General features: G+C 54.6%; 2 protein-coding genes across 4 annotated transcripts; one reads left to right on the top strand and one right to left on the bottom strand.

Moving 5' to 3' along the window:
* Nucleotides 1-8,771: 8,771 nt before the first annotated feature.
* PLA2G3 (phospholipase A2 group III) lies at nt 8,772-11,463 on the top strand. 2 transcript variants are annotated; one of them, XM_085592843.1, is made up of 7 exons: nt 8,772-9,201; nt 9,275-9,407; nt 9,477-9,611; nt 9,715-10,175; nt 10,286-10,415; nt 10,526-10,660; nt 10,824-11,463. In XM_085592843.1, the coding sequence occupies exons 1-7, from the start codon at nt 8,772-8,774 to the stop codon at nt 11,026-11,028; spliced, it is 1,629 nt and encodes a 542-aa protein (XP_085448969.1). In that variant the 3' UTR covers nt 11,029-11,463. The 2 variants fall into 2 exon arrangements, with proteins under 2 accessions (XP_085448969.1, XP_021392458.3); XM_021536783.4 differs by having other exon boundaries at nt 10,821-11,463.
* A 97-nt stretch (nt 11,464-11,560) lies between these two features.
* INPP5J (inositol polyphosphate-5-phosphatase J) lies at nt 11,561-19,695 on the bottom strand. 2 transcript variants are annotated; one of them, XM_021536767.3, is made up of 12 exons: nt 19,061-19,694; nt 18,133-18,243; nt 16,561-16,669; nt 15,856-15,972; nt 15,609-15,784; nt 14,925-15,036; nt 14,413-14,522; nt 13,925-14,114; nt 13,579-13,716; nt 13,130-13,222; nt 12,786-12,890; nt 11,561-12,647 (listed from the first exon to the last, which is right to left on the bottom strand). In XM_021536767.3, the coding sequence occupies exons 1-12, from the start codon at nt 19,651-19,653 to the stop codon at nt 12,027-12,029; spliced, it is 2,475 nt and encodes an 824-aa protein (XP_021392442.3). In that variant the 5' UTR covers nt 19,654-19,694; the 3' UTR covers nt 11,561-12,026. The 2 variants fall into 2 exon arrangements, with proteins under 2 accessions (XP_021392442.3, XP_021392443.3); XM_021536768.3 differs by lacking the exon at nt 18,133-18,243 and having other exon boundaries at nt 19,061-19,695.
* Nucleotides 19,696-23,907: the final 4,212 nt, after the last annotated feature.

Here is a 23,907-nt window from a genome sequence, read left to right as displayed (position 1 = left end):
GGACAATGCATTTGGTGTGGCAATTAGAGAACAAAGGACACGCAGGAAGTGTATGGCTGGAAGATTCAAAGCAGTGGCAGTGAGAAACCTATGTGGAAAGAAAAACTATCCAGCTTGCAGAGATTTGGGTGCTCGTAGGCACAGATTTGCTCATCTCTCTGCAACTCTGACAATCCACCAGGTAGGGTCTGTGTTTCCAAACAGCTTCTTCACAAAGTAACTGGATTAGCTTGGAAGGTTTTTGCTCCAAGCCCCTTTTCTCAAAGGAGGGCCTTTACCTCTGACTCAACAGCATGGTTGGATGCCGTTCCCTGGAAGAACGCAGAGCTGCTGGGCTCCCACACAGCAATCACAGGGATGCAAGTGCAGCGGACGGTCCATGCTGCCGGGAGCTCCCGTGTCCCGGGGACAGGAGCCAGCGCTGTCCCCGGGCAGCGGGAGCCTCCCGGACTGCCCGGAGCGCTGCACGACGGCACCGAGCGGCTCGGCTGGGCTTGGCTGGGCTCAGCTCGGGGAGTAGCTCATCACCAGCTCATCATGGTCAGAACGGAGCCTTGTCTCGACTCCACAGACTGCTGTCCCCTGGACAGTCTGGCACAGGTGTGTAGGGGCTTCTCGCTTCTCCCACAGCTCTGAGCAACAGCAGGCCTCAGAGCCGCTGCTGGCGATGGATTCCCTGCTGTGGCAGCGCCCGGAGTCCAGCTGTGGCCTCCATCCCTCTGCCGCTCCTCCCTGTGCAAGGTTGGCAATTGAACTCCAGCTCTGAGAATCTCCATGTATGAGGTCACCTGAGGGCTTTCTGCCCTGTGCAGAATTTGGCCGACCTGGTAAGGCTTCTGGTGGGACACTCTGACAGGAAGGAGTCACCACTTGGTACCAGGATATGTCTGTAATAAAAGTGGAGCACTCTCTGCCAGAGCTGTGATTTGTGCCTCAGTCACCACCTCAGCTTGAGGACCTGAGAGGTTACGTCATCACTAACTGGAAAGTGAGTGGAATCAGTTACCTCATGACGCGTTCCTGAGACTGATAGTCACCTTTCCTGTGCCCTGTGTTTTGCTTTGTGCTTTCCAAGATAAACGGCCAGTTCTGCTTTGACCATGATGTGAATCCAAAAGAAATTGATTAAAATCTGCCCTTTTCCTTTTCTGGAGAACCGCTGGCCACAGGACACAGGAAAGGTGACTATCAGCCTCAGGAACGCGTCATGAGGTAACTGTGCATGTGGTGTGGCCACATGGTAGAGGCAATCCTGACACTTGAGAGCCTGTGAAGCTGTTCTGGTGTTCCAAATTGACTGACAAGGACACAAGGATGATTTAAAGCAAAGTTGTAGGTGCTATGAGTATCCAGAATAAAAATATGCAGCCTCCTGGCCAGAGCTGCCCTTTCTTCAGGGATGCTCCAGGGGGAGATTTCTGGAAGAGCAGCTGGATTTGCTAATTTGTTAGAAATGAGAAGCTTGACTCAGCCAATAGATCAAGCAGCAATTCAATTTATTTATTAATATGGTGACATATGAGCAAAGACAGTGCTGGGTACAGTGGTGGGAGTTTTCCCCTCCAACTGCACACTGATTGCTGGGCTGGCTGGTATTTATTGATCATGTTGATCATGTTCATGCATATTCATAAGCTTTTCTCAGCAGTTTCTATTTCAAATTTTTGATGTCACAATTCTATACTTCAGGATCATAAATCTATGATGGTGATAGATCATAGATTGGTTCATTTCCAATTTCTATACTATATTGTGATCTATTCTAGTTTTCAGCATCCTAGGATGTATATTCCATGATGTGTGTCCCAGATAGTGGGGTCCATCTTCCTGATGTGGGGTCCAGCTTCTAGGACCATTATTCTGGGATAGTGATGTCCAGCTTCCCTTTTCAAAATCACTAATCAGCGACGTTGATGTCCATCTTCCTTTTCCAGGATATTTTCACTGTTTTGCTAGGAGCTTGGGAATAGGTTAATTTCCCTCTTTTGTTTAAATCCTTTATGCATTCTAAAGCTACAGTTTAAAATCCTTAATACAAAGCAACATTCTAAAGTTATAATTCAAATACTCTTATTACAAAACAGCTTAAGACTTCATTACAAGAAAAAAGTTCTTATCAAAAGGCAACATTCTAAAGTTATAATTCAAATACTCTTACTACAAAACAGCTAAGACTTATAATCATTAATTGCAAACAAAACATTGGTCCAAAAGTCTTCTTCCACACTTTCCTCGGTTGTTTATTAGAACTCATCTTTATAACTGTCCCATGGCCGTGTTCCACACATTTCACAATTAAAATTACACAGGTTACCTTTATTTACCTGACATGAAACACAACTTTGTATTTCACAACTTGGTAGCTTTCTAGGCCAGATCCACTCCCCTGCCTGCTGGGTTTCCTGGGGCTCCTGCTGCTCACAAAACTTTCGGGCTTCTGCAGTCACCATTCCTGATGGCTGTAATGGACCACGCATAGGCAAGTTTTGTCTCAATCATTCTGATTTACAACTGGAAAGATGTGATTGTAGGAGAGAGTCCCATGGAGGGTGGGCAGTGCATTCTTAGCCAATTTCCTGCTCCCCCCTGAGTTTCATGCTCCATTCCCTCCTCCAACACACTTCCTGCAGGAGGGCTGAAACGACTGGCTGTGCATGCATGAACAAAACAGCACAAAGAGTTAAGTTTACAAAAAAGGCTTGTACCAGGTTAACTAGAAAATAAAGTGGATTGGACCCACTCAGTGTCTTTTCCCTCCTTTTTTTTTCATTTTCTTTGTCTCACAACCCCAGCTCTGGACCATCCATGCAGCAAGACCAAGATGGGATCTACATACTGTTTATAATCTTTGTTCCCTTTCTCCCTCTCCTGTGTTTATTCCTCTCCTGGGCCAAACACACCATATTCCACCCCATTACTCTGTGCTGAACTTCGTTGTGCAAGTGGTAAGTTTATGGAAATGTGTTGTGGCTTGTTAGACAGCTTGTTAGACCTTGTGGAAGTGTATTATAAGAATTTACAGGCTTGTTGGCCAACATCTTTTGAGTCTAAGCAGTGGGCTGGTTGCCAGAGTTACAGTGACTGTACAATGAAACATAGGAGTTCCTGACATGTGTCCAGTGGCTTTGTTCAGCCTGGTGAGGATTTATGCTGAACATCATTCCTCTGACCAGTGGGTCGTGACAACAGCAGAACAGGCCAAGGCTACCATCTTTGGCCAGAGGACAAGGAAGCTCCCAGTCTCCTTTGCAGAATCCCTTGTGTCAGCAGCGTGCCGTGTCTCTAGGACTCACTCCATGAATTGCTGCTCTGTGTAACTGCCCTTCTTTGTTACTGCTGGCAACTTTTAACAGCCTGGGACACAGCTGGCCTCATCCTGCTGCTGGCCAACATCTGCAGAGGTTCTGTGGTGTGACTGTTCCTGATGCTTGCCCTCCATAAAAATTGCTGGGATTCCTGCCTTGTGTCTAGGCTGGACTACAAATTAGAGCCAGGACAGCAATTTCATTGGACTGAGCCAGGAGAAGCCCAGACTCAGTTGCACCAGACTCAGCTCCAGTGGGAAGGAGAGATTCTCTGGGGCCCAAGGCCATCTGAAATTGGCTGCTTCCTTTACCAAAACCAGGGAAACTAGCTTTACTGGGAGATATGTAGAGTTCAAGGAGGAATCCTCAAGTTTTTAAGCTTGTCCTGCATTCATACCCCTTTGCTGAGCCATACAATGATGTGGACGTGGTGTGGATGTTGCAGGCTAGGATGCACAGGCTGCAGCCCTGCCAGTCCCCATGGGGTGCTTGGGGTGGAGCTGGTTGCATGCAGGGCCCTGCTCTGCCACCTGGGAGTAACAAGCACACACGTGCTGTGGCTTGTTCGCCTGACTTTGCAGTAAATTATTCACCCAGTGCTATACACACCTCCTGTTGTAGGCACCCAAACCTTCCCATCATTTGTCACATCTGTTGCACACAATGGGAAGGAAATCTGAAGCATGTGGGAATTTTTTCTCTTGTCAAGCTGCTTTGGTCCTTTCATCTCATTTCCAAAGAGATGATAATTCCAGCCCAGTTTTCCTTGGGCATTGAAAGAAAAGCAACTGTGCTTTCCAGAAATGCCTCAACCCCATGAACTTTTTTCTCCCCAGCATGCCAGCCCACAGCTCCTGCCAAGCCCCCATGCATGCTGGGAAGGGGGTCCCTACTCTAAGCTGCTCCTCCTGGTCTTGGTAAACCCAGCTCCTGCTGATTCATCACTTACCTGACCTTCACCTGGAGTTCAGTGATATGCACCAGTCAGGTACTACTCCTTGCAGAGTTGCTTCCTCCTGGGTAGTTTCCATAATTTATAGGGATGTGTTCACCAGGGCAGTAAAACCAGGTGGTCCCAAGATCACAGTGGCATGAGGAAATGCCTAGGGATGAAGGGAAAACAGAAAATTGTAAGAATTTCTTCCTATTATCAGTAGGAGGAAAGTACCATCCTCTTACAAGGAACATCTATACCTTGTAGTGGATTGGGGGTGGTTTTCTTTGTGTACCTTAAGTCTTGGGGCTTTCTGTATTTTCCTGTAGGCAAGGCTGGTTATTTACTGCTGGAAGCAAGGCAAATACTGCTGGAACCTCCTTGCTGAGGGTGGAGGTTCTCTAGTCCCTGGCTCAAGCAGGGTCACCCAAACAAGGCTGCCCAGGGCCTTCAGGGTGCTCTATGACTCTTGGAAAAGACCTTGAGGAGGCTGCAGCTGTGGCTGAAGACCCAGAGCAGGAGATGCCTCCTTTGAGCTGCAGGACCTGCAGATGTGCAGAGCCTGACGACCTCCATTGTCCCTACAGCCCAGCCTCACACTGAAAATAGCTGATGAAGCCAGCTCTGCTTCTGGAATGAGAATCTGGCAAGAGTCTCTTCCCCCTATAAAATTACACAATATATCCTAGAGGGATGGCTCTTTTCTTGAAGACCTCTGGGCAGATGCTACATGATGACAACCAGCACAGCCTTCCCTGAGCCTAGGGCCAGGCACATGGGCTGTCTTTGCCCAGGGTGGCATGTGCATCCATGGGCACAAGTGCCACCCCAGCCTGAACCAGTGCTCTCCCTAGAGCCAGGACTGCAAGGTGCAGGTGAGTTAAGCCCACCACAGGGTAGCCAGGAAGCAGGCAAATGTCACAAAATCAGCAAAAAGAGACGGTCTCCCACCACATCCCAGTGCCCACATCTCTATCAGGCTGATGGAAAGCCTGAGTAGCCTGATGCAGCAGGCTGGGGCACTTCTGGCTGTTGTGTGATGACAGTCCCAAGTCATGCAAGTGTGATAGGGTGGCACTGGTGTGGGGTCTTGGTGCCAAAGGATGGGATCCAGATGGGACAAAGATGTCACATGGGGCCACAGCTTGACCCAGGCTCTCCTATGCAGACAGGTGGTGGCTGTGTTGGCTGCTGGCCTGGGGAGTGCCCACCAACCAACATGGGGTGGAGGGACTTATGGGTCCTTGTGGACTTGTGGACATGCCAGAGTCCAAAGGAGCCCTCAAGGGTCTCCCTGGGTCTGCAAAGTACTTGAACTGATAATCAACTGAGGTGTGAAATTACTGCACCATTCCTTTTCTCATTACAGCTTGAATTGTGTCTTCCAACCTTCACAAGACATCTTCTCTTGTGAAGTTTTTTCCCTGTTCTGCCTTTCATGTTCAGAGCCATGGATGCCCTGGATGCTCTATTGCTTCCTTTCACAAAGCTCTAAGTTCCAGCTTAGATCAGTAAAAAGCAGAGAAGCTTATCTCTGCTGCAGCAATTCCTTTTCCAGGAGGCAGAGCTGTGTGTCTCCTCCAAGGGTGCCCGTCCCCAGGTGACACGAGCAGGCGAGCACCATGTGTGACGCACATACAATATGCCAGTGCTGCTGGCTGGCACAAAAGGCAAGGCTGGACATGGGGATACTGAGACATGGATAAGGTCCCAGATCTGGCAGCCACTTACACAGTCTGGTCATCCAGCAGCTGCCTGCAAGATGTCTCCATAGGAGGCATCACCCCAATGCCCATGCTGGCCTGGAGAGTGCAAAAGGAGAAGAAATGAGTCCTGCCATGACTCAGAGTTCAGGGCAGATAAAGTCTGATTTCTGCTCTTCTTCAGCCCAAGTAAGCCTAGCTCTAGTCCTGACCAGTTCAGCAGCCTTTACCAGCCTCACTCCAGTATGGGATCTTTCTTGTACTGGGGAGTCCCCAATGGAGCACGGCGTGCAGAAGAAGGGGTGAAAGAATTGCTTCACCAGCCCATATCTGCCCTCCTGCTGACCCAGGCTGGGACTACTCTCCACCCTCACTGCATGGACCACGAGTACTGGCATCTTCAGCAGAGCTCAGTGCTCCCCCACTCAGGGTCAGCCCTGTGTCCTTGGGAGCTCAGCCGCACACTGGCCTTGTCTACAGCCTTGAGCCACGTCAGTGGAGCTGGGTGCAGGGTTGGCAGTGCTGCCTGTTGGGTTGGGTAGTCCGGGGTTCAGCCCCACATCCTCACTGTCCAGCCAGACACCAACCTTGTGCCAGCAGCTGGCAGCAGCTGCATGATTACACAGTGGGGAGATCTGCTGCAGGGCCAGCCCTGTAACCCACTGGCTGCTTGGGTGGTGAAGGCCAGAGCATTAGGCATCCCTCCTTATCCCCTGTTATCTTCCAGACAAACCTAAACTGAGTTTTCTGTCTCTCAAGCAGTCATCCACTTGTCAGCCAAGGCTGTCCTGTGCTGCCCCAGGAATCCCTCCCTGTGGGGCCCCACAGGGCTGCCAACACAGCCCAGGCACAGGGCAGCCCCAGGGTGCTGGACATGATGGGGCACAAAGCACGCATTAGGCGGTCCTAGGGGCACTGGGACATCAGCACAGCACAGTGTTCAGGAGGGCTCTCTGGATCCCTATGGGTGGAAGGCTGGTTCTCCCATATCTGGGGTATCCCTGCGCAGAGCCCTTCCACAGCCTTGGCATGCCAGTCCTGCCAGCCCTCATCCAGCTTCATGAACACAGCTCCCAGGATACAGGAAACCTTTGTGACACATGGGGTGATGTCATGGGTGGCGCATGGCAGACCTATCACAGCCACAGGATGAACTCTGCCCTGTCTGGAGTGCATTGCTGTCAGGGAAATCCTGATAAGGTAAGCCCACACTGCCAAGCCCCATCCATCAGGCCCCAGTGTCTCCCAGTTAGGGTTAGGGCACATGGGGATCCACAGACCTTCTCCCCGAACCCCAGCAGGGCAGAGCATCAGCCTGGACAGACATGACTCCAGACTAGCCCTGGAAGAAAAAAACATACCAGAGGAACCTCCCTCCCTCCCTCCCTACCTCCCTCCCTCCCTCCCTCCCCGCTTCAGGTAGAGAGGTGCATTTGGACTTCAGTGGGCCAATTCTCCAGAGCAGGGCCAGCATCCTTTTGGGATGCAGCAGGATTCCCAGACACACAGGCCACCCTGAACAACACTTCCCTGGGCCAGTGGGGCTCTGGGACACGTGAAGCTCTGCCCCACAGCCCAGCTACCCTCCCAAGGTATTTCCAGGGTAGAGAGATCCTGATTCCCAGGGGGATATTGTACCAGCGTAAGTTGTGCCACCAGCTGGAAAGCAGCTCTGCAGGGATGGACCTTGGTATCCTGCTGGGCACCAGCTAAGCAGAAGCCAGGGATGTGTCCTCATGGCACCAGGCAAAGCTGGGCAGGGAGCACCAATGGGGAGGCCATGCAGCTCCAGCTGGGATTACCTGGGATAATCAGATATGCTGGGGTGAGTTCAGCAAAGTGCTGTGATGGTGGTGGAGTGACTGGACTACCTGTACTGTGTGGGGTGGCTGCAGGAGCGGGGTCTGCTGAGGCTGGAGCAGAGGAATTTTGCAGAATCCTGCTAATACACAGGCAAGGAGGGTGCAAAGAGACAAGAGTTCATCTCTTCCCAGTGATGCCCAGTACTGGAACAAAATGCAATAAGCACAAACTGGGGTATGGGAGGTTCCTTTGAATATCAACACCTTTGTACTGTGAGGGTCAGGCCTTAGTACAGGTCACAGCAGGAGTTGCCCTGGGGGGCTGTGGTGGCTCCATCCTCAACAATCCTCAACTCTCAAACAGGTGTGATCCTGGGCTGTGGGCAGCTTCTGCAGAGGCTGGACAGGACAATGCTCTGTTCCTGACTGCACACAGTGAACACTTGAGCAGGGATATGGCTACAGCCTGTGCGGGGCACACACATGGTTGGGCACACATGGCACATGGCCATACACTCACACACGTGTGTATACGTGTGCTCAAGGTGAGTGTGCAGGCACCTATGCACAGCTGCACACACACCTGCATCCAGAGTCCTGCACATGAGAGCACACTCATGAGTGCCCAGGGAGAGAGTGCGTGGGGTGGGGTGTGTGTAGCAGGCGGTGCCCAGGATGGGGAGTGCCAGGATGGGAGTGCCCGGGATGGTGGTACCGGGATGGTGGTACCGGGATGGGGGTGCCCGGGATGGGGGTGCCGGGATGGGGGGTGCCAGGATGGGGGTGCCGGGATGGGGTGCCCGGGATGGGGTGGTACTGGGATGGGGGGGTGCCCAGGATGGTGGTACCGAGATGGGGTGCCCGGGATGAGGAGGAGCCAGGGCTGGGGTCCCCGGCTGGGTCCCGCCGCTCTGTCCCGGGGCGGGGCGGGGCGGGGCCTGCGCGGCGCGGACCAATCAGCGCTGGGCTCGCTGTGGGGCGCGGAGTTAAAAGGGGGAGCGGAGCGGGGGGCGGGCCGGTGCGCGGGATGTGGGCGCGCGCGGTTCTGGCCTGCGCGGCGCTTTGCACATGCGCGCGCGCTTGGCTCGGCGGGGCCGCGTGCGCGCGGGAGGCGGCGGGCGCGGGCGGCGCGCGGTACGTGGCGCTCCTGACTGCCGGCACCGGCACCGGACCCGCGCTGGTCGAGAGCGTCTGGGCTGCCCCGGGCCGCCTCCGCGCCTGCTGGACCCGCCGCGATCCGCTCCTCGCTCGCGCCTTCCGCGCCGCCTGCGCGCAACAGCCGCCTGCCGCGCCCGGGGCCGCGCTGCGCCGGGCCCTGTCCGTGCTGTGGCGGCGTCGTGCCGCCTGCACCGACCCCGTGCCGGCGGGACCGCAACGCCGCCGCCGCCGGGGCTGGACGCTGCCGGGAACGCTGTGGTGCGGCGCGGGGAACTCGGCGGGGAACTGGAGCGAGCTGGGTAGGGAGCGGCGGGGGGCGGCGGGAGCGCCCCGTCTCCCCCCGCGGGGCCGCGCTCACCGCCGCCTCCGCAGGGCTCTTCCGCGGCCCCGACCAGTGCTGCCGGGAGCACGACCAGTGCTGGGCGCAGATCACGGCGCTGCAGTTCAACTACGGCATCCGCAACTACCGCCTGCACACCGTGTCCCACTGCGACTGCGACGCCAGGTGAGCCCGGGGCGTGAGGAAACGGGAGGCCCGGGGAGCCCACCCTCCTCACCGGTTCCCTGCCCGCAGGTTCCGGCGGTGCCTACTCGCCGTCAACGACACCGTCTCCAACATCATCGGCGTCACATTCTTCAACCTCTTGGAGGTGCCGTGCTTTGTGCTGGAAGAGAGTGAGGAGTGCATCCAGTGGTACTGGTGGGGCGGGTGAGTTCCCGGGGTGCCCGGCCCTCAGCGTGCCTGCACGGCTGCCCCCTCGGGCACTGGCTTGGCATGGTGTGCACGACCTCACAGCACGCGGTGTCCCCAGGTGCGAGCGTTATGGAGTAGTGCCTCTGGCCAGGATGGTGAAGCAGAATCACTACCACCCCAGCCTACCAGCAGAGGAGAGGGGCAGACCCACTGTGCAGCCCTCGGGCAAGGGAAGGAATTTCTCTAGAACAGGGCGTAAACGGTTCCGACAGGAACTGAAGACAAAGCCTGGGCGGCACTGGTCACGAAGACCTAAGACAGCCCAGCAACCACAGGGCCCAGGTACCCCTGCATTTGCCAGGGACAAGGCTGAGCTCGCAACCAGGCACCCAGCAGTGCAGTGGGGGCTAGAGCCTGGCCGTGCAACAGCATTGACAATGTCAGGACAGGATTCAGTTGGAGCAGAGCAAGGAGCTGGAATCTCAGCATATCCTTGGTATGGCAGCCTTGGACCCAGCCCAGCCACAGTGCAGTGTGGAGCCACCCCCGTGCCAGCTGTGAAGGGGCGCAGGCAGCAGGGTGAGCTGGTACTGTGGGCAGCATGTGCATAGTGCAGCTGGGGTGGCTCAAGGCCTCAGGCTGGTGGAGTCATGTGCTGGGTGTGCCCATTACCTCCCCACTCTCCTCAGGCCCGGGCAGGGGGTGCAGGTGCAACAAGCACCTGGCTAAGTGTGACCACCAGATTGCACCCCATGAAGTGAAGTACCAGCTGCACAATGCGGACAGCCGGACGCTCCTCCACTGCAACTGCACACACAGGTGTGAGTCCAGGAGGAAAAGGGCACTGTGTGCATACAGCTGGGGATCCGAGGAGGTGGGATGCCTGCCCCGGCCAGCACCTGGTGACACATGCTCTCCTGTGCCTGCAGGCTGGCACGTTGCCTCCACAGGGCAAGGCACTGCAGTGACACAGACGTGGCTGTGCTGGCTGACCGCATCACCATGAACTGCTTTGTGCTAGAGCTGCCTGCTGCCTGCAGCCCAGGCAGGGGGTCACAGAACAGGTAAGTGGGGAGGTCGAGGGGCCAGGGGCTAGGTGGAGCAGGAAACTGGTAATGCAAGCATTGGTCCCTGCTCTGCCATGCCACAACCAGGCTGCAGGGCAGGGGCAGTGGATGTTGGTGCTGCAGGGTTACAGTGGTGCTCACAGCTTTGCTTTTCCAGCAGCTGTACCATGATGACCAGGGCTGTGCTTGTACCTGCACGGTGGCTCAAAAAGGTTCTAAGACACTGGGGGCCTCTACATATGAACTCCAAGGCCAAGGATGTACATTGGAAGACACATGCCAGGGGAGAAGGAACCCTCTGTGAGCAGTGCCAGCATCTCATTGTAGAGCAGACACCAGCTTGGCCACACACAGTGCTTCGATGACAGCCAAGCAGTGCTGCCTTGGGAAGGGGAGGAAGATGTGCTGTACAGCAGATGCAGCTGGGAGCTGCTTGGGGTCTGGTCCTCAAGTCAAAGGATGGCACTAAGCATGGCTGTTGGCGTGACAGCATGGAGCTGGGGACCACAGCCAGAGGAGGCAGAGAGACTGAGAAGCCTCTCAAGGAACTGCCATCCATGACTACCAAAAGCAAGGGGAAAGAAATAGGAGGGCTCAGGAAAGAGGAAACCCATTGTGCTTCCCTGGTGTGCTCTGTGGCAGGGGGGATGGTAGGGTACCCCACCCCTATATTGGTGACCCTTCAACTGAGGGGCCTGAGCAGTGAGGTGTAATCCTGACCCTCTTGCCCAGGCAGGGTAGTAGGGCTGGGGTCAGTACCTGCATGCAGCAGAAAAAATAAAAGGTGGGTGGTCAGAGCATGATTTGTGGTGCAAGAGTTGAGCCTGCTGTCCCCTCTTGACACTCTGGCCCACACCCCAGGGCTGATCCTGCCCCCAGCAGTAAGCACAGTGCAGCTGGGGTGGGCAGGACCATTTATTTTGTCATTTGCACTATGTTCAGGCTGAGGCACAATGGTAGAGCAGGGAAGGAGCAAGCTTTGTTCTCCAGGGTACCCTGTGGTGGTCCTTGCTCTGTGCCTATCACCATTCCTGCTAGAGCCCTGCCCTGGCCTTTTGTGCCATCTGCAGGTGTGAGGACAGCACTCCTCCGGTGGGAGAAGAGTCCTTGCACTTGGAAGTTCGTAAGGGGTTCCCCAAACTGCATTAGACCATCTCTGCCTACCCTCCCCTGTGTGGTCACCTCACAGCCCAGGGCAGGAGCTTGGGCTGGGAGCAGCAAGGGGAAAGGCCTCTACCTGCCAGGCACACAACAGGGGTGAGGAGTCACTGCAATAAATAAAGGAGGGAGTGTCTCAGCAGGGAAGTGGCAGAGGAAAGCACACAGCAAGCGCGCTACGGGGAGGATGGAGGGAGCCACTGCATCAGCGGCCCATGGGACAGCTATGTCTATCCAGTTCTTGGGGGCTGTGCCTCTCCTTTGGGGAGGAGCCACAGCCTGGGGGGCTGGTGGGGCTCATTCTCCAGCAGGAATAATAGCCCTGGTCTGCACTCTCCTGCCGCCGGCCCAGGGCCTGGTCAATCATCTCCAGGCGCAGTGCAGGCAGCAGGCCCAGGTTCCGGGGATCAGCCCTGGCCAGGGAGCTGTCAGCAGAGACATGCTGGAGGCCACTTTGTTCCTGCACAGTCTGATAGAACGAGTTGCCATCTGGGCTCTCAGCTGCCTGTCCAAGCTCCTTGCTTTTCACTTCATGGTGCCCCGGCTCCTCCTGGGGCAGATTGATGGTGGGGATATTTCTGGGGAGGCTGCAACGGCTCTGGGGTGAGGGACTGCGGCTTGTACCCCTGTCCCGGCTTGATGGCCGCAGGATGAGGCCCTGGAACTTGGCCAGGCTGGGGCTTCGGCTCCGGTGACGTTTCATCTTGCCTGGACTGGGACTACGGGATTTGGGAGCCAGGAGGACAAGTGTACTGTCATCCTCTTCCGAGCTGCTGCCTGAGCTGTCTGTAGAGCTGCTGCCCTCCTCTGACCTGGGTAGGGAAATCTGCACCCATGCATCAGCACTGCTAGCAGACCCTCACAGGGACTGTTGAGTACAACAACACCAGCTGGCCTCCCCAAGAGACACCCCCCTTCCCCCCATATCCATCCCCCTTCACCCTCACCTCTTGGCTGTGCTCACCTGGAAGGGCTCAGTCACACCAGCAATGCTACTGGAGGTGTTGCTGTAGTATCCAAGGATGTACTCGCCATTCCCCTTGGGCAGTGCTTCCTCAGAGAATATCACCTGCAGCCCAGAGACACCTGATGGGCACTGAGGTTGGCACAGGGGTACCCCCCTGCCACCTCACCTTCAACCCCAGCTAAAAGCACAAATCTCTGCTGCCAATACCATGAGCCTGCCCCATACCTAGCAAAAGGTAATAACAAGGTGCCTGCCTCCCACATTCAGGGGCACAAAGGGGCCATTGTCCCCCCACTGGGGGCAGAAGTGCCAGCAAGACAGCAGGGCTGGCCCCAGCTCACCTGTGCACACAGCTGCTTCTCCAGGCAGCGCTCCCCATCATCACTCCTGGCCCAGACATAGGACACATAGTCTTTGGGGTGCCGAAAGCCCACCTGTGCACAATACATAGGACAATACAAGTGAGTGGGACAATGTGAGCCACACTTGGCACAGTTACTCTTCAGTCTCCTGTTGCTCAGCCCACTCTGTTCACAGAGGGTGACCCAAAGCTGCCTTGCACCACCCTGCAGGTATACCCTGGGGCCCCGTGGGGCCCACAGAGCAGGGGGAAGAAGGAACTGCTGGACCAGAGCCTCCAGAAGCAGGACCACATCATGATGCCAGGGGAAGGGAGGGCACAGCTCCATGCCCTCACCATGTTCACTGGTGGGGGTAGTTCAGAAGGGACCCCACAGTGCTGCGCAGTGCTCCCCACTCCCTCCAGCCCCAGCAGCCCCCAAGCCCCTACCCGGTAGAGTCCTATCCAGTCCCAGGAGCTCCGGTGGAAGCCAACAGCCATCTTGTACCTGACAACTGCTTGTTCAGGCCTGCTCCACTCGTCAGCCACATAAATCTCAACCAGGGGCTTGTCCACCTTGGAAGCAAACTGTCAGAGACAGGTATGTGCTGAGAAACGGCATGACAAAGAGCTGGTTCTGTTGCCCAGACACCCCATGCATATATCCACAGCAGCCCCCAGTAAGAGCCAAGGCAGCTGAGCTTGCCGAACCGAAGTAAGCCCCCCACACACAAGGCTGGACATCCCACCCCTGCAGCTCCTGCCTGTGTTCCCAGTAGCCCTGGACAGTGCTCACCTGCACAGCAAAGATGGCAGCTACTGGCTTGTGGTCACTGACGGTGTATTCCATGTGACTGCAGTAGCATAGCTGGCTCACTGACAGCACGCCCTGGCTGGGCCGGTGCCCACCTGTGCCTAATCCCTTGCTGGGAGGTTTTATCTTCCACAGGATGCGGTCAGTCCAGGCAGGTTTTCGCTTCTTGGCACTGGCAGGGCACAGAGGGGCATCTCTTGCCTGGCAAGGGCAGTGGGCTCTGACCCAATCTGCCTCTCCCTGGCACTACAGCACATGTGGGCAGAGGATGCAGCTCATCTTGGCACTCGGCACAGCTGCAGGGACAGACCTGTGCTGGCACCAGCACTGCCATCACATCACAGTCCAGTCAGTGCCTGCCCCAGCATGGCTGCTTTCCCCATCCATCCACACCACCACCTGCACTGGCTCCGAGCCCCACAGGTCCTGCATATCTCAGTCCCAGCTCATGTCCAGTTCTGCTCTCCTACCTGCTATCATACTTGTTGGTGCCCACATCAAACTTGAAAGTGGGTGGGAAGTTCAGGGGTCCCTCCTGGAAGCCTCTGAGAACAGGCCACGTGTTTTTGGCAATGTTCAGCTGTGGGGAAGAGAGCACATCAAGGAGCACAGCAACCCCTATATAGCCAGACCCCTCTGCAGATCCTGCCAAGATCTCCCCACCCTCACACACTGTGATATCCCAGTCCCATTCCTGCCAGCTCCCACAGCTCTTGGGGCTTATCCATCTATGCCAGCAGCTAGTCTGTAAATTCAATGCCTCAGCTCTTCATACACTCATGAGGGAAGTGTGCCCATCTGCATCCAGACTGACCTGGGATTCTGATGTCCCTTCCTCCCCCAGAGACATGAGAGCCAGGGCCCTTTGTGTCCTATGGGTTGCAAGAGGACATGCCCTGTCCCACAGCTGTATGGGCAGTTTTGGGGAAAGTCAGTCACTGCTAGGGGTCCAGTGCAGGCTGGCAGCACACACACCCCTCACCTGATCCTTCTCCCAGAGCTGGCTCAGGACATTGCTGTCAATGGCGTACTTCACAAAACAGATGTCCAGGCTCTCGATGCGGAAATTGAGATCCCCAAACCAGAACACAAGGCTGTGGATGGCAGCAAGGGCAACAGTGAAAAAAAAAAAAAAAAAGGACTGAGGATACCAGAGCCAGGGACAGCAGGGGTAAGATGTCCCCAGCCTCGGGGCAGCCTTTAGCCCACAGCACAGGTGCTCATGGGAACACTGGCTCAGGTCACTGCTCAGCCAACAGCCTGGCCAGCTGCCAGGATTCTGTAGGTAGGACAAAGCACCATTAGCCAAATGGGCCAGACTTCCCCAAGCTGAAACCAAGGGGGGAAATTTCCACAGAGAGGCACCATTGGATTCAGATCACAAAGCCAGGACACAGGGGCAGAGCTGGCCCCTCTGACTGGTCCCAAACCCCAACAGTGCTAGTAAGGCAGGAATTGTACCAGCCCTGAATGTGGTGAGACCAAGACCCCTCTATAAACACCTCCCCCACTATACTGAGTCCATGCTGGGCCAGCTCTGCAGGCAAGACCTAATCTCCAAGCTGTGCTGGGATGTAGGGGAGACCCCAGACCCTGCATGGAGGTGGTCAAAGACTAGGACTGGCACTAGAGTCCAGACTAGGGAGCAAAGTGGTGGGGTACGCACTCATGGTCCAGGATGCCGTTGGCCACGGGCCCCTCAAACTGCTGCATGTGCAGTATGGTGGCAAAGTCCTCCTTCCGCTGCTCCGCCTTCTCCAGGTGTGCTGGCAAGTGGCAGTTCAGGAAGCAGACCATGTGGCCGAAGATGCAGAGACGAACACTCACCCCACCCTTGTTGCCCTGCACCAAGAGGATCCCATGACTCCTTGGGAAGACAGCCCCTTACAATCTCCCCCCAGGACCACACTCACCCAGTATCCCCCCAGCCCCGTCCTGGTGCAGTCTGTCTGGATGTCCTGCAGGAAGGGCAGGTGGTAGTACTTGGCAAACACCAGCAGGATCACACCTTGCATCCGCACTGTGCTGACCTGGAATTTGAGCAGTGGCTGGAGTAGGATAGTAGAGAGCCTGGGGACGAGGGGACAACTCGCCCCACTCCTGGCCATGAGGAAGCACCCCCACCCTTCATGTGCCACTCCATCCCACAGGTGACTAACAGGTTATTTGATTCAGAGATCTGTGCATACCCTCATGAGCACTGATGGCCAAACCTGAGCCTCAGTGATGCTGGGCTTACATATGCTCTGAGGCAAATGGCTTGGGGAGCTGAAGCTGTCTGGGGAAGCTGAGCCTGCCCTGAGTCTTGTAGGCTGTTACCAGCAGCACTGGCCAGTTCCCACATTCACCTCCTCACCCTGGTTCAATACAGCAGGCGACATAAAGTCACCCCAAAGCACCAGAGGGGAAGCATAAAGTGCAGGAAAGGCAGCTGGGTGGCACAAGCCAAACAACTTGCTGGGTGGGATGCAGCAGCGGTCTCTGCTGCCTGGATGGCTGCAGGCTATCCCTCCAGCCCGCTCTCCCACTGCACTTCCCTCCCAGCTTTCTCTTCCCGTGTCCCACGTGCCTGGCAGGCAGAGAGAACACCAACAGTCAACTCCTTTAGGACTCCTTACCAGGATGAAGTGGAAGGGGCTCAGCACATCCATGAAGAGTTCACTCCACTGATCTGTGAAGAGGGCATCCTTCAAGCGCTTGTTTATCTTGGAGTTTACCTCCTGCAGCCTGAGAGGAAATGTAAGGTCCTTCAGCTATACCAGGAAACCATCTGTGTCCCAGTTAGTGAGAACTTGGGAGAGGTGCCAAAGCACAATGCTGGGCAGCAGGACAGGGTGGGAAGGGCAGGTCAAGGGAAGACACTGATTTTAGAGCACAAACCAGCCATGTCCTTGCTCCAATGATTTTGGGCCATGTGGTGGCCAGAGGCACAAGTGGCCCTGAATCCAGGAAGCCTTGGCCCTTTCTAAAGCAGAAGCAGTTAAGCTGCACAGGGCTGAGCAGAAGCCTAAAGCCCATCTCTGTGTGCAAGAGGGGCTTACAGAGCCTTTCAGTCTCTACAGAGAAGTCATGTCCCAACAGCACAAGGTGTTCAGATGTATTCGAGCTGCGTAGCTCAGAGCAGCAGCAGCCAGAAAGCTAATAGTGCTCCTCCCAGCTTGGCAATTAATGAAGAGAAGGAAAAACGTCCACAGAGAACAGCACAATCACAAAATGTCTCGCCCAAAAATATTGAGTGCTTAGAGCACAGAGACACAGGTCAGAGGAAGGACACAGCCAAGCACAGATGCCAGGAAGTAAGGAGTAGTAGGACACCCTGCCCTGGCCAGAACATGGTCCCAGTAGGTCCCTTACTATCAGCTACACCCCTCACCCCATCCATCTAGCTCAGGTTGACCTCTGGTACCCACACAGACCCATTCCACTGGCCTGCAAGGCTGAGGGGACTGACAGGCTGGCTCCAACATGGCTCCAGCAGTGTGTCAGCCCTTACACCACTAAGCCCCCACAACTAGAAGCTCGGGGACAGTCCTGGAGGCAGATCCAGCTTTTCCACCTCATACCTATAGGCAGAGTCTACTTCCTGCCCCCTGTGCAAAGACAGCACATCCTTGGCCTTGGCAGGAATTCACATACCACTGGTGTGTCTCTTGAGGGGCAGCCACCCTCACCTCAGCAGCCTCACCACAGTGCTGTGGTACTGCCCTGTCAGCAGGTCTGTGTACCAGGGGCATGGAGCCAATCCAGCCTCTGGAGAACAGCAGATCTATGCCCTTGATGCTTGCATACCACATGCAAAAGCAGAGGAGGAGAATGCTCCCAGAGGACTTGGCCAGGTGAGTCAAATACCTTGACAGACCTGACCCAACGACTGCCACAGCTCACAGCAAGAGCATGGCTAACTTGGCCCAGTATAGCCAACCTCAGGCTTGATGAGTATTCATGTCTAATTAGTACTCAAGGGTTTCAGTTCCTCTCAGCACTCTCATTTTACCAGGAGTTGATTCTCCATCACCTTTTCTGACATGCCATCATTTGTGATGCACACCCCTCCCTGCTCCCCATGCTCCAAGGGAGGCTGGGGCTGCCTTCCATTCTTTGTCCCTCAGGGCTTTGGGGATTCCCCAAAAAGGCAATTGGCCAGAGTGGAGAGGGGAAGGAATAGAGGGAGCTGCACCTCATCTTCTTACCCAATGGCGATCATATCCACATCGTTTGTCTCGCCCGTGTTGAGGTGCAGCAGAGACGTCACATCATTTGGGGGCATGGCTGTACCTACATTCCAGGTGACCACTGTGATGCTTGGGAGGACAAAGGAAGAGCAGGCTAACACGAAGGCTCAGAGGGGTTCTTTGTAACCCTGTTCAGCCCCCAGATTCACCAAGGAAGCTTTTTGCTGGCAACAGAAGTAGCCAAGGCTGAAGCTTAGTCATGGCATATACACCAGGTTCTTAACTCCCGTATGAGAGAGACAGGTCCTTGTCTCCAAGATCCCCCAGGATCTGCACCTGAAATTCTAGAAACCAACACAAAGAGCCCTCGTTTCCATCACCACCAGCTGACACAGGCATGCTGTGAAACAGGGTGTCTCTGGAAAACCGCTTTCCACCCTTCCCCAGGAAGGCTCAGGCTCTTGGGGAAAAGGACCCGGATCTCAGTTCCCAGCCCTTGCCAGCCACAAAGGCCAGGGCAGTGCATGTGACAGCAGTGCTGCAACCCCGCAGCGGTGTCCTTCACCAACGCAAAGCCACATCCGTTACAACACATTAATGCCATTGCGCAACGGGCACTAGCAAAGGGCCCGCAGGCTCTTTTGGTAGTGACAGGAACCTCAGTCACAGGGGAGACGATTCAATAGGGAAGAAGAGCAGCGCCACGCTAGCCCTAGTGCTCAGGGACAGCCGGGGCAGGGGCAGGTAGCACTCCCTCCACAGTCCGTGTCTGTATCACGATATACTGCACGAACAGTGGGCACCAGACACCCTCGCTGCCAGGAGCTTGCCTGCAGCCCCGCACCCCAATCCTGCTGAATCCGCCACAGCGAGAAGAGGCACAGCGGGTGCTGGTCCCGCGGCACTGCGAGCCCCGTTCCCGCGAGCGCCCCGCGGCCCCACTCACCGGAACGCGCCGTCCTCCGGGGCTCGTCCCGGGCAGTCCGGCAGCAGATCGCAGACGTCGCTGGGGCCGAGACGACCGAGGGGCCGGGCAAGGACGGGCAGCTCGCCCGGCTCTGCTCGGGGGGTCAGGCCCGCCCAGCCGCCGGCGAGGGACTCACTGGACACAGCCTTGGGCAGTGTCGGGGCGCGGGGCACGGCGGGGCCCGCCCAGGCCGCGATGTGGTCGCTGGACTCCGCTTTGGGCAGCATCTCCCGCCACTCCGGCGGGGCCGGCGCGGGGAAGGTGACCCGGCCGGGCGCTGCCGGGGACGGGGGGCCGCCCGGGCCGGGGGACAGTAAGGGCGGCAGCGGGGTCTGGGCCTGGGGCCGCTCCTCGGTTCCTGCGCGCCGCGGGCAGACGTGCTCGAAGCCGTGCCCGTCCGCTCGGGAGCTCCTACGGCCTCCCGGGACGCCGCTGCCGGGGAAAGGCAGCGCCGAAACGCCAGCGTCGGGCGGCAGCCGAGTCGCGCTCCCGGGGCCGCGCGGGGGGCCGGGGCGAGATCCCGCGCCGGAGGCCGAGCCCCGGTCGGCGCTGCGGCGCCGGGCCGGGTCCATCGGCGCCAGGAGACCGGAGCGGCCCGGCCCGGCCCGGCCCCGCGCACCTTGCGGCCCCGCCCCGTGACGTGCGGCGGTGACGTCAGCGCCCGCCACCTGCCGGCCCGCCCCGCTCACGTGACGGCCCGTGCCTCGTGGGAGCGACCTGTCCGGAAGCGGCCTCGCGCGCGCGTATCCGCCCCTGCACACCTGCCCCTGCAAGGAACCTTGCATATCTGTCCTTGCTTGTGGACATCTGCCCATGCAAATTAATGCCCGCCTTGTTGCATTACTGTGTGTATGACCGTTCACCATTGCAGCTGTTGTGTCAGCTTGTGCCAGATATGTCTATGGTCTGCTGCAGAGTGTTTCCATTGTTGCATTGTTGGTGAGCACACACACTGTCATGCAGCTGTGTGTGTGTGTGTGTGTGTGTGTGTGTGTGTGTGTGTGTGGTTGTATCCGGCTGTGTGGATATTTACATATGGGCTGTGTGTGCTGCATGTGCATCGCTGTGTGTGTACTGGTCTGTGTGTGCAGATGTGTGTGTGCAGATGTGTGTCTGCAGCTCTGTGCAGCTCTGTGTGTGTAGCTGGGTGTGTGTGTGTCTGTGTGTGCTGTGTGTATGTGGCATTGTGTCTAGGTGCTGCTGTACCTGTGTGTGGCAGTGCCCATGTACTCCAGTGAAGCACTTTGTACAGGCAGGTCTGAACACCTGCATTCGGGGTGCACACACACACAGGAGTCTGGGTGACAGGTCCATCCTCATCCTGTGCCTGCTACAGTGTCTGGGGAAGGCTGGAGCTTGAAGAGGAGGAGGACCCTGGTGAATTAAGGAGTGAGGCTGAAGAGGATACTGGTCAGAGAGTACAAAATTCCCAGGTCCCCATGGGACTCAGTCAGGAGCCAAAGGAACTGTGGGAAGTGGCTCCCTGACATCGTGGTGGGGCATTTGCAATAATTTGTGATCAATGGTGGCAACTGGGAAAGGACTGAGGAGAGTCAATGTCACTGCTCTGCACTGGACATAGCACTCCAGGGGTGGCCTCATAGGAGCCTCCATGACCTCCTGTGGCCTGCTGACAACACCCCCAGTGCAGCTCAGGATGTCATTCACCTGCTTTGCCCTGAGGAGATGGTGAGCTCACGGTCAGTGAGGGTCAGGGTGTGCAGGGCTGTGTGTGGAGGATGTATGTGTGTGTGTTGATGTGTGTGCTGTTGGTATGTATGTGTTGCTGTGTGGTGCTGGGGTGTGTGTGTTGCTCTTATGTGTAGTAAATATAATTCGCGCCATTCCTTGTATGAAATATGTAATATTGGATACTTGTTAGATTATGCCCGTTTGTATTAGTTCCTCCCCCACCTTTGCAGGCGAGACTGAGTGTATATTGGAAACTGATTTACAAGTAAAAAGATGTGGCTCGGCCAGGAGATGGGCCATGTCAGGACTCCAGGGGACTCCAGGTGTTGATCATCGGGTGCTGATCATCGGATAAACGGCCCAAGATGGATCTCATGGAAATCCTCAGACAAATACATGTGAATGCAGCCTTCCCAGCCTTCCGGTAAATCTCATCAGGGATTCACCTACTCCAGACACTGAATTATTCCTCCTCACCACCAAAAAAGAAAATATTATTAACCTATGGACTCTGAATAGAAGAAAAGGCTGATTGCTGAAATCTTGGCCTCAGGCAGAATTTTCCCTATAAAAACTGCTTGTGCCAGGATGGAGGGGTGTGGGCACAGGGGAAAACCTGTGCTGAGGCTGACTCCTTGTTGCACACCCAGGGCCGACCCCGGGCTTGGCTCTGTTCTTTCCTTGTGGCTGGCTAGATAAAATTTTATTGCAAAATAAATATTTTATTTTTTCATATTAATTTGGCTGGACAAATTTTCATTTATAACATTGCTGTCATTGGTATGTGTTGTTTCTGTGTCAGTCAGTGCAATGGTGTGTTCTGCGTGTATGTGTAGTTGTTGTTTGTGTGTGTTGCTCTGTGTGTTGGTGTTATTGGTCTCTGTGTGTTGATCTGTGCTCTACTGGTGTGTGTTGCTCTGTGTGTGTGGTGCTGTTGGTGTTGCTGTTGGTCTGAGTGGTGCCGATCTGTGCATGGTTGGTGTGGTGGGTTTCAGTGCTGGCTAAATGACAGGGCACCTATTAGAATATACTTATTCATTTCCTGCTGTGACATAAGATTAGGAGTGTTATAAAAGAAAATTTGTCCAGCCAAATTAAAATGAAAAAATAGAATATTTATTTTGCAATTCGAATTCTATCTAGCCAGCCACAATGAAAGAACAGAGCTGAGCCTGGGGTTGGCACTGGGTGTGCAACAAAGAAGTCAGCATCAGCAGAGGTTTTCCTCTATGCCCACACCACCATTCTGGTACAAGTGGGTTTTTATAGGGAAAATTCTGCCTGAGGCCAGGATTTCCGTAATCAGTCCTTTCTTCTATTCAGAGTCCCATAGTTTGATGAGATTTCTTTTCTTGGCAAGGAGGTAGAACAATTAGATGTCCAGAGTTGTTGAATCCCTTGATGAAATTTATGGGAACCCTGCATTCACATGTATCTGTCCTGAGGATTTCCAAGATATCCATCTCTGGTTGTTCAAGAGATGATCAGGCCTGGGCATCCAGTCCAGTATCTACAGCCATTTCCAGAGAGCCACATCCTTTTACTTGTAAATCAGGTTTCAACATACACCAGATTTCCCCTGCGAGGGTAAGGGGGGGGCTCCTAATACAAACGTGTATACTTTAACAAATATTCAATGTATAAATGACGTGAATTATATCTACTACACATAGCAGGAGGAAGGCAAAGCAGGCTTAAAACTTGAAAAGGATGTTATAAGTTGAGGCGAATAATTTGATTCAGCCTGTTAAGATCAATTAATAATTTTATTAATTACAGCAAGCGATAGCAAGCAAAACAGCGCTGGGTTCAGCTGGGAGCCTGGCTCCGCCAAAAGCTGACAACCTTTCCTTCTCTTCAGTCCCTTTTTATCTTGCATGAGTGGGGGTGATGAGTCTCGTTCCACCGTGGTTATCAGTCCCAAAAACAATGGATTTCACAAGTGGGGTGGTGTGTCTCCTTCCACTGTGGTTTATCAGTTTTCAGCAACAATGGGTTTCCACTGCGGTTATCAGTTCCAGCCAGTCCTGCAAAATCTTTCACAATCTTTGTTTGTGGTTACCAGTCTAGCCTGCAAATTCCATGTCCCGACTTCCCCCCCTTTTATTCTAATTTCATACTTTTGATGAACAAACAAGTCAATGCAGTTTCTCACAGTCCCCCATTTCATATTTTATAATTTTGTTCATCAAATCGTTTTATTTCTTGGTGGGCTAGAATCAAAGTCTCTTCTACTTCAGGATCTCTAGGGAGAGTTTCATATTTGGCTTTGATTAGCATCAAGTGTGCTGCTTCCAATCTTCTTTTTACTATTTTAATTACCTTGTTGAATATACATGGGCCAAATGTTAATCCTAACACTAATAATATTAAAGGACCCGCAATTGTAGATAGCAAGGTAGTTAACCAAGGGGAGTGATTAAACCAGGTCTCATACCAGCTCTGCTGGGCCTCCCTTTCCCTTTTCCTTTTCTCAAGTCCTGCTTTCAGTTTTGTCATAGTGTCTCGTACCACCCCAGTGTGATCTGCATACACACAACATTCTTCCCGGAGAGCCGCACACAGTCCTCCCTGTTGTAAGAATAGCAGATCTAGTCCTCTTCTATTCTACAGAACTACTTCTGATAAGGACCTTACTGACTTTTCCAATGCTGATCTTGATTGTTCTATACATTCCAAATCTTCGTCTACAGCAATCCTCAGGGAATTAAACTCCTTTGTTTGTTTTACTAGGGAGGCTACTCCCGTACCGATACCTGCTCCCCCTGCAAGCATTAAAACTGCCACTGTAAGTGCGGTCAAAGGCTCTTGTTTTTGTATGTGGTGTTCTGGGATGTTTTGTACATTATACATATATTCATTGGGGTGATAGATAATTTTGGGAATCACAGCCACCTGTATACAATAGTCAGAGGTTTCGTCAAATATTTCTAAGGAAATACAGGGGGTGAATCCTCCTTTTGAGCAGATCCACTTGGTGTTTTTAGTGGGAACTAGCCATTTAGCTGGAGTATCTTCCCGTTTAGCTTTAGTAACAGTCTCACATAAATATTCCAGGTGTGTGGGTACTCTGCCAATACATCGTCCCCTCCCTGTTATTGAAGCCAAAGTCATTCCTTTACCCCGGGAATCTT

The sequence above is a fragment of the Lonchura striata genome, chromosome 15 (genome assembly GCF_050655825.1).
Source record: "Lonchura striata isolate lonStrDom1 chromosome 15, ASM5065582v1, whole genome shotgun sequence".
NCBI lineage: Eukaryota > Metazoa > Chordata > Aves > Passeriformes > Estrildidae > Lonchura > Lonchura striata.
The sequence above is the reverse complement of the archived record's forward strand: the minus strand, read 5'-3'. Positions and strand labels throughout refer to the sequence as shown.

Bases quoted from the DNA above. Each gene is read 5' to 3' on its own strand.
- PLA2G3 (XM_021536783.4), top strand. From the start codon at position 8,772: ATGTGGGCGCGCGCGGTTCTGGCCTGCGCGGCGCTTTGCACATGCGCG. The intron at 9,612-9,714 runs GTGAGTTCCCGG...CGGTGTCCCCAG, and splicing joins CAGTGGTACTGGTGGGGCGG to GTGCGAGCGTTATGGAGTAG. The intron at 10,416-10,525 runs GTGTGAGTCCAG...CTGTGCCTGCAG, and splicing joins CACTGCAACTGCACACACAG to GCTGGCACGTTGCCTCCACA.
- INPP5J (XM_021536767.3), bottom strand. From the start codon at position 19,653: ATGGACCCGGCCCGGCGCCGCAGCGCCGACCGGGGCTCGGCCTCCGGC. The intron at 16,670-18,132 runs GTAAGAAGATGA...ATTTCCTCTCAG, and splicing joins GTGGATATGATCGCCATTGG to GCTGCAGGAGGTAAACTCCA. The intron at 15,037-15,608 runs GTGCGTACCCCA...TGCCATCCACAG, and splicing joins AACGGCATCCTGGACCATGA to CCTTGTGTTCTGGTTTGGGG.